General features: G+C 44.9%; 1 protein-coding gene across 4 annotated transcripts; it reads right to left on the bottom strand.

Moving 5' to 3' along the window:
• Positions 1-476: 476 nt before the first annotated feature.
• FAM111B (family with sequence similarity 111 member B) lies at positions 477-8,433 on the bottom strand. Of its 4 annotated transcripts, none has more exons than XM_034645462.1 (4): positions 8,196-8,425; positions 7,400-7,446; positions 6,409-6,575; positions 477-2,810 (listed from the first exon to the last, which is right to left on the bottom strand). In XM_034645462.1, the coding sequence occupies exons 3-4, from the start codon at positions 6,487-6,489 to the stop codon at positions 684-686; spliced, it is 2,208 nt and encodes a 735-aa protein (XP_034501353.1). In that variant the 5' UTR covers positions 6,490-6,575; positions 7,400-7,446; positions 8,196-8,425; the 3' UTR covers positions 477-683. The 4 variants fall into 4 exon arrangements, with proteins under 4 accessions (XP_034501353.1, XP_034501354.1, XP_002928276.1 ...); XM_034645463.1 differs by having other exon boundaries at positions 8,298-8,411; XM_002928230.4 differs by lacking the exon at positions 7,400-7,446 and having other exon boundaries at positions 8,298-8,433.
• Between the last annotated feature and the right edge of the window lie 1,262 nt (positions 8,434-9,695).

Here is a 9,695-nt window from a genome sequence, read left to right as displayed (position 1 = left end):
ATTCTAGTTAACATGTAGTATAATATTGTTTTCAGGAGTACCGTCTAGTGCTCCATCACATACATGCAACACCCTGCGCTCAACAAGACAAGTGCCCTCCCCCACACTCATTGCCCATCTAGCCCACCCCCTACCCACTTCCCCCCATCAACCCTCAGTTTATTCTCTATCCTATAGAGTCTCTTATGGTTTGTTTCCCTCTCTCTTCTTCCCACTCCCTTTCCCATATGTCCATCTGCTCTGTTTCTTAAATTCCACATGAACAAAATCATGGTATTTGTCTTTCTCTGACTTAGTCCGCTTAGCATAATACACTTTAGCTCCATCCACATTGTTGCAAAGGGCGAGAATTCATTCCTTTTGATGGCTGAGTAATATTCCATTGTGTATATATACCACATCTTCTTTATCCATTCATCAGTTGTTGGACATTTGGGCTCTTTCCATAGTCTGGCTGTTGTTGACAATGCTGCTATAAACATCAGGGTATATGTGACACTTGCTTCGTAGGAAGCCTGCTTCTCCCTCTGCCTCCCGCTCCCCCTGCTAGAGCTCGCTCTCTCTCTGACAAATAATTACATAAAATATTTTCAACAAATACAAAGAATATGCATTATACTTTAAGGAAACAGCCCCAAATACTCTAAATTATTGGCATATTTTCTAGAATAAAACATATTTTTCTATTGTTCCATGGGTACAATCTGATGAGATTGAAATGACAACTCCTGTTTGTTATTGTCTTTGTTATGGTTCTCGTTTGTCTCTTCCATTAAGAATTTACACAACCTCTCATTTTTCTGTTCAACATCACGAAGAATTGAATACATAGAATAGCCATATTCAATAAGGGCATGGACTATATCTCCACGTTTATAAAAATGCCCAACAGTGTGCATAGCAACCAATTCGCCAGATGTATTAAACACTGGGGAGCCCGAGGACCCACTGGAAAAGCAGGTGTCATAGCTAAGTGTATCAGTGCTCCAAACTTCTGGTAGGAAACTTCTTTGGGTGAACATGGAGAAAGCATTAGAAGGGGCAGCTTGGGGTCCAACCATCCCATCTTGGTGTTGTTCTGGGTACCTCTCTAACCGCTGATTTAGAGGAATCACAGCACAGCCATCTATCTTCTTGACCTGGCCTTCTGGGTGACCAATTATATAAATCAAGCCACTAGACGGTTGAGAGGAAACTCGTCCAAACAGGCCCGGAGGAAATCCATTTCCATTTTCGCTTAGCTTTAAAATGGCATAATCTAGAGGTCCATCAGACACTTCAAACCATGGCTCAATGTCATACCAATCAATATTGATAGGGCAGAACCTTTTATAAGCAAAAGATACCTTTGCACATTTGCTTATTATACCTGGCCACAAACTTGGATCTGTGCCATCCCCCACCATAAATTGTATTATATGTCGACAGGTGAAAATATAACCATGATTGTAGACAAAGCAAGTACCAGTCCCTGTGTTTCCATTATTTTCCCATTTCAAGAACCCAACGGACTTACTAAGATGAATAAGATCTTCACAGGTTGCAACTGAAGTGGAATTTTCCGTCACTTTTCCAAAATACTTTTTATATACGTTGAATTGTTGAAACGGCGTCAGTTTGGTTCTCTTCTGTTCATCCTGAAAATACTTTCTCATCCAAAGTGCCTCCCGATTAAAATTTGGATATTGATCCATTATACCTTTGTCCAACATTCGACAATTCTTTAGCCACAGGTTAATTGCCATCCTCGGGATAGCTTGATTCATAACATGCTGCATACTCACATGGGGCCTTTGCCTACGTCTTGAGTTGTTCCCCCAGTGTTTTCTGTTGAGTCTATTACGGTAATAACTCTTAATTCTGGAAATTGTACGTCGTTTTTTACCTGCAATATCATGCCCCAGACTCTGAGGTGGGATCGTTTTTTCTCTGTTGGACTCCACCTCTTCAGTCTCCCCATCTGTCTCTGGTTCGTGTTCTTTGATCCCAGACTGTGTCTGATCCCTGGGATTGATTTCATCAGGGGCATTTTCACTCTCCTGTTTACTTTTTTTAGGGCCATCTTTTCTGACCCGTTTCTTAAAAATGTCCATTTCTAAGGTTTTTCCAGATACTTCATCCACCAGGGACTCTTTTCCATGAATTTTCTGATGATCTTCCATTACTCTCCATTCAAATTCGTCAAGGTCAGAACGAAATCGGCCATCCTTGCTCAGAGCTTCTTTGATAGTCTCACCCTTTAAGGCATAGATACAAAGTGTACTTCCTCTTTCATGAAGTTCCTTCATCTTGAGAATCTTCTTCACATTCTTTCCAACAGAAACAACGTGAAAAAGAACGCATTCCATGTTTGGGTTTTCACACTGCCGAAACATCGGATCGTTTTCCTGGTTACTCTTTTTTTGACCAAGTGTTATTTTAAAATGGGAATGTTTAGGTAGGCACTTGAGAGGCATTCCTAAATTTACATATCCGCCTATTGTTTTTTCTTCATAAACAAGGATGTTCTTATTAAAATGATTCTCCATCCTTTCCCTGAAGTTGCCATTAGCTCTCAGGGCTGAGTTGATATTCTCGGTGAGCTTACCATGTGCTGTAAACACACTGCGGTCTGATTTCTTGGAGCTTTCACTCAAGCTAAAAGTAAAAGAACATTTTTTACCGGTGCTCAAGTCTGGGTTCTGAATTTCCACAGACGCTCCATGCTTGCCTTCACTTTTAAGCTTAAGGGGCCTGTTCCACTCTTTACTGTCAGACAGAGAATGAGCAGCAGGACACGTGCCAGGACACGTCTGCCTCATGACAGTGCCCTTAAAAAAGGAAAGATTAAAAACTTCGTAAGAATCACCTTTAATAATAATGTTTCATGTTTTTCTAATGGTAAAACTAATAGATACTGTGAAGAAGCACTGGATAATAACATGGATAATGAATAATGGAGAAAAAAATACCAATCATTATTTCATCAGCAGAGATAACCATTCTACATGTTGTCTTATTTGTTTCTATGATTTTACCTGTGGATACAAATCTCATGTTCTTTAAATTGTGCTCCGCTGCGTGAATTTACTCTTCACTAAGCAATCTGCCATTGACCGACATGTCATGACACACTTTTATTTAATGCCATACATGCCATTAAATAACCTCTGAAAACACAATTTGAGGGGCCTCAGGATACGTCGCTGTATAATTATTTCTAACTCATTCTTCTGTTGCTGGATACTTAGATTGTTTCCGACTTCTTACCACTCTAAATATGACAAACACTTCTATACGCACAGCATTTTGTCTCAAGAACTGAATACTTCCCTCGGCCAGATTCTAAGTTGTAGAAATACTGAGCTGTGTTTCACAACATCTATGCTGCCCAACTGCTTTCCAGAGAAACTGCACCAATTCCTCCCACTCCTTCTCCCTTTGCTGCCCAAAGAGGCCAACCATACGGCTGACTCCTCCAAAGGATTTCAATACTATTATTTTAAATGTCTGCCAATTGATACATGAAATGCCATTTAATTTGACTGTTTAAAAAATCTGCATTACTTACTAGTAAAGCTGGAGTTATTTAATGCACCCCTCGGACAGTTGAAACCTCACCTTTCAAAAAATTCCCATTAAGTATCTGTTTAATTTCTGTTCTCTACATGTTTCAACAGCACCAAGGAAGTACATGATATACTAAAATGATGGATAGATCCCAGGATCAGATAGATATACACGTAAATACATATGGTCATATACACATGAATATACATATTCAAAAACATACACACATAGAACCAGTTGGCAATAGCCTGGGGAAAAGTATGGAAAATCGGAAGGCAACAGGAATGAAAAAAGGACATAAGTGAAAAGCATGACACCACAGGATTCGGCAACACTTGGGTGGGAATTCCTGTGAAGTGTCCAGTCTTGGACCCACTCTACAGGAACAGAGGAATAAAGCTGGGGCCAGGGGGCCTTGGTTTATTTCGGAGGCCAGCGCAATTGAAGGAGCTCTGGTTTTAGGCACAGTGAGCTTCTTCCTCCCATGGTGCTCTCCTTTTCCTTTGCATTTGCAGCTACTACTCATTGTCCAAATCACAGCAATGTCCTCTCATTCGAGTTCCAGGTATTAATGCTGTGTTGGCTCTTTGACATCTCCACCTGGATACAGCAGAGGCATTTCACCCTCAACTCTTTCCAAACTGAAGCCGTAAAGCTTACTCGCAATCTCTCCCTTCTTCCTGGGTTTCCTGAGTCTGTTAACGGTGTCACCATCCACTCAACCCCCCAGGCTAGCACTCCGTGGGTCACAATCAGCTTCTTCCTGTATTTTCACTCTTACATCCCATTTAGAAAAACTGGAAATATATGTTACATGCAAATGCAGTCTATGACATCTCCCCATAAGCACAAGCATCTCTGTATCTACCTCCCAGGTTAAGAAAGAGCATATTACAATTTATAAGGAGCTCCTCTTTTTTATCTCTCCCTCATTTCCATAGACAAACACTCATCCTGAATTTGTTTTAAACTAATTCTGACTTTACAGTTCTTTAGGGGCACATACATATGTTGTTGAAATAGAAGTACCACACTGTATGGTTATGCCTTGTTTTGATTTTATGGAAAGGCATCCGATTAAGTATGTTCTGTGATTTCTTTCACTACATTTCTGAGATTGATTCTAACTGATGGAGTCCTACATTCACTTCCACAGTTTAAGAGGATCCATTGAAACAATTAACTGTTTATGCACATTTTAGTCGTTTCCGAGTTTTTTTCTACAAAACACAGTGGTTCTGTCCTGCTGTGAATATCCTTGAATGTTTCCTGGTGCACGTGTGCAAGAATGTGACTCAGGAGGAGGAGTGGGACTGCTCCAATTTGGGGATCTCTGAATACTTCCCTTTATTACATACGGCCATATTATTTACAGAATGGTTGTACCCCCTGCATTTCCACCAGTGGGACATCTACATCCTCGTCCAATGTTAGTACTGCCCCACTGTCGACGTTTGCCAGTCTTGTGGGTGTGAAATGGCATCTTAATTAACTAGTTTAATTACTAGTGGGAGTTGAACCCCTTTTCGTGCTTCTGCCTGTTCATGTCTCTTGCCCATTTTTCTATTGGACTATTTTCCTTTTGATTATTGAAAATCCTTTCCTTATTCCAGACACGAGTTGTTTATTTACTATATGTGTTAAACATATTCTCAGAGTCTGTGCCTTGCTTTTTCATTCTCATCAGGCAACATTCAACATAAGAAATCCTTAGTTTTCTGTTGTCACGTTTATTAATCATTCTATGTCATAAGATAACTTTCATAGAATTATTCTATTTTTTTCTAAAAAGTGTAAAGGCTTGCTTTTCCTATTTTATTTTTATTGAAATAAAGCCTACTGTAATCTTCTCCCAAACTATCTACCCAGCATTATTAGCCTTCCACGTTCTTGAATTCTTCCATACCATCACGGCTAGCTATACTGCTCCCAGATATGTTTTCATGTGTATACGACTTGACTCACACTATTTCCTCATGCTGGATACACTTCCCTGGTGAAATTCTATTCATCCTGTAAGATCTTTCTCAGATGATACTGCCTAAATTTTCTTGAGTGTGAATGAAGCATTCTCCTCTCTGCACTCCAAAACACTTGTTAGTATCTTGAGTCAGTAGTATCATTTTGCATATTTTGTGTTGGTCAAAAACAGACTCTGAAGTCTGACTGCTTGGATTCAAATCCTCACCCTCAAGTTCATCATTTTTGCAACTTTCATAAAGGTGGGTTCAGTTTCTCCATTTTTATTTTATTTTATTTTTTTAAAGATTTGATTTATTTATTTGAGAGAGAGAGAGAGAAAGCCAGCGAGAGAGGGAACACAAGCAGAGGGAGTGGGAGAGGAAGAAGCAGGCTCCCAGCAGAAGAGCCTCATGTGGGGCTTGATCCCATAACGCTGGGATCACGCCCTGAGCCGAAGGCAGACACTTAACGACTGAGCCACCCAGTCGCCCCACTTTCTTCATTTTTAAAACAGGGATGATAGCACTATCTTTTGTTTTATTAAATGTTGAATGAGATGATCCACAGGAAGTTGCAAGAAGAAATTCAGGTCCACACTAATTTCTCAATAAGCAGTAACTGTATTATTTTGGCCTCTCTGTCCTTCTGATATCAAGCATCTACAGTGTTTGCTAGTCACCTTGTTGTCTAACAAGACACACTTTGCACTGCTAATTCATACACTATCATTTGGTTTTGCACAAGCACGTACAGATGTGATCCCAAATATACTTTCCACAACACAGAGGAAGGGTTTATAGCTGCCATTCTTTATGAGCTTATTCCCTTCCAGGATCCTAATGCCACTATGGTTAGAGTATGCCGCTCTAGCAAAGAGTTGCTAAAAAGGAGACATACCTTCGAATCTTCAGGTCTGCTACTCTGGCCATTTTCTGTAGCAGTGAATGACTTGTTCTCTTCAGGTTTCATGGAATTCATGATGACTTCTGAGAAATTATGACTCACTTCTGCTAGTGGCCAAGTCAGAGAAATAAGGATTGGATTTTCTCTCCCACTTGCAATGACTAAAGACAAAGGAAAGACAAGGTACGTGAAACAACTTTCAAACCCCAAGCCCCAGGGACTGCAGAAGAGTGAGCTCCCATCCCTCAGAGACAGAAATCTAATAAGGTAATCCCTATGAACCTCTAGCTTTCCGCCTGGGGAGTGTTTCCAGGCCATATCTCAGGGAAGGGAAACAGCAGAGCCTGGCAGTTTCCTTGAGTTGAGAAGACAAGCTCAGGGTGATGGGGGCCTAAGTGGCTGGAGTTTGTGGGGCAGACTACTAGAGAGAAGAGAGCTACAGCTGCACACAGAATCGGAGATCTGAAGTGGGTACCCCTTGAAATCTCAGCCAAATATTGGTCAGTCTATACATGTGAGGAAGCTACTGGAAGCCCTCGGAAGAACCACCTAAAGGAAAAAGTGGAACAATTCTGAGGCTCACATAGACCTGAGAATAGTTTCTGCTCCCAAAAGTCAAACTAGGTTTTCCTCACCACCTATGAGGTATCAGGAAGAGTATTCAGCAAGGTATTGTCTCCATAGTGGGGCAAAAGTAGCCCCAGACTGAAGACTGCTCTTGTCCCGCCTGAGGAAGTTGAATGGTGACACTTTGTCAGGATCAAACAGTTTCACTAGAGCAAAGCTTAAGAATATCGATGAGAATTTAAACATTTGTGGCACCCCAAAATGTGGAATTAACAAAGCTGGATGTCCAATACAAAATCACCAGGCATGAAAAGCAGAGGAAAACAGGACCGCTAATGAAGAAAGAAATTGAGGAACAGAAACAGATCCAGAAGGCACACAGCTGACAGAACTAGTAACAAACAAAACCAGTTATTACCTTGGCTCTCTGGCCAAATATAACAGGGACCAGATTTAGCCTCCACACTGAAAACAAAAGAAGACAAAATGGGCAAAAGGTATGTAACGATGATTTGCAAGGAGCTGGCTGGCCATCATGCACATAAGGACAGTGACCAATAAGGCCCCCCCGTGATGACTGCAGCTGACTGCTTGAGAGATCCCAGGCCAGGCTGCAAGGGGGGCAGTAAAGCAGAGCCAGCAGGAATCCCTGAGCTGAAGAGACAGACAGAGGGAGGTGGCAGTGGTCCCAGGACACAGAAGCAAATGACCTCCCCGGACAGACAACTGCGGATACATGAGGAGGGATCCACTCAGGAATTCAGGGGAGAACTTAGCAGAGCAGCAATGGAAGAAAATACCTAAGGCCAGGAAAGAACCACCCCAAAACGTTAAACCCTCTCCCTACACCCTCCTAGGGATGTGGGGTTCCTCATTTGCAAATGAAGGTGTTTGGTGTAGATCAAACTTTATTGTTCCTGTGAGTTACCCGCTCTGGGCACGTTAAAAAGGAAGATACCGGGATCCCATACTCAAAGATCATGATTCAGTGACTCTGGGCTGCAGTTATGATATTTGACCCGCCCTCCCCCGAACGCGCCCGCCCTCCGCACTCCCCAATACCGCCCCCATCCTGATGCCCAGGAACACAACAGGGTAGCTGAAACAGCTTCCCAGCTGATCTCCAAGCGTCTTTCTAGGAGGAAAAGCGTTGATCTTTGAAGCTGCGGGGGGGGAAAGGGGGTTCCCACAATGGGAGGCTGTTTATCCCTTACCCCCAAAACTTCTTGGCTCAGGACCAAGGCCCTTTGCCCAGTGCTCTCGACGACCACCCCCTAAGAGCTCCACGTCCGACTGAGGACCAGAGCACCACTCACAGATGCGTCGACTGTGTCCACGGCGCCCGTGACCGCTGCCCCGGGATTCGCAAGAGCTCAGAAGACCCGGCTCGTCGAGCTCTCTGCGGGAATGCTTCCCTCGGCAAAGTGGAAGTGAGCGCTTCCCGGGCTCTTCGCCGCGTCACCGGGCGGCGAGGGGGCGGTGTCTGCCCTCATTGGCCAGGAACACAGCCACTTCAGGAACCGATTGGCCGAGTCCGTCCACCGAGGGGGCGGGCGGTAGAGGCTGGGCGTGGACCCCGTCCCGCGAGTTGGCAGGTCCCGAGGGGGGGAATTCCCGGAATTGGCGCCCGCTCGCGAGCCGCCTTACGGTGCGGCTGGGTGCCTCCCGCGCACGCGCGTCCCACACTGTCCCGGGGCCAGCGTCTCGTCCGGGACAATCTCCTCTCGCTCTCCCGCCTCTGTGCTGCTGCCGTCGGGCGGGGAGCTGAGCGAGCGCAGGCGGGAGTGGGAGGTGCAGGTGATTTCTGCTCTCGCCCCGCGGACTCCGCAGCGGGTCCGCCGGGTGGGGTTTGCGCACCTGCGTCTGGAGCAGCGGGGCTAACAATCGGCCTGCGGGTGGGCGGTGGTTCGAGGAGCGTCCCCGGCGGGCCCGGGCGGGCCGCTGCAGGGCTGGCTCGCACTGGGCAGAAGCCCTGCCAGAACCTTCCAGTGTTCAGCCGGCGTCTCACCGGCTTCCAGCGGACAAAAGGGCCCAAAGTGGGCATCGAGGTTCCTAGGGTCCGGTCGGTCTCCTGGCACTCGGCGCCCCCGGCAAATGAACCAGCCACACCGAGAGGCTAATGCACACACTTAGGCCAAAGCAAGAAGCCCAGAGATCCGAACGTCTCCCAAAATCCACCCTACCCCCCTGGACTCGCGCGAGGAGCCTTATTTTATCAGGGACCTCTTAGAAGGAAATCCGCCCAGCGGGGTCCTAGCGGCCTGCGGACATTTTGGGCTCTGGAGCCGGGGATGGTTGATCGCTTTAGCTCAGCCCCTATTCGCAGCAGGGTGGTGTTTCCTAGTTGACTTTTTGGGTCTCATGTGATTTTCGTCACCCCTGGAGTTTGTTTGGCTCTTGCACCCATTTCACAGATTAGGAAACAGGATAGTTTGCCTAAGACCATGGGACTAGTTGGGGGTGCACTGGAGTTTAACCTTAGATTGTCTTAGCCTCTTGCAGGGAGGCCTTGGGCAAGTTCACTCCCTTCTTGGAGGTCTTGATTCCCTATTTGTAACTTCAACCGGTCTGCCCCTTTGTGATTCGCCTGCCATACTTGTCCCAATTTATCACTTGGGTAACTTTAAAAACCACGGAAGCTCAGACCAGTTCTTGCAAAGTTTATATGATGCATCAGAATCCTCTGGTCAGCTTCTGAAAACAGATTTCTGCGC

The sequence above is a fragment of the Ailuropoda melanoleuca genome, chromosome 16 (genome assembly GCF_002007445.2).
Source record: "Ailuropoda melanoleuca isolate Jingjing chromosome 16, ASM200744v2, whole genome shotgun sequence".
NCBI lineage: Eukaryota > Metazoa > Chordata > Mammalia > Carnivora > Ursidae > Ailuropoda > Ailuropoda melanoleuca.
Note: the sequence above shows the minus strand (reverse complement) of the source record. Positions and strands in the feature narration are given on the sequence as shown.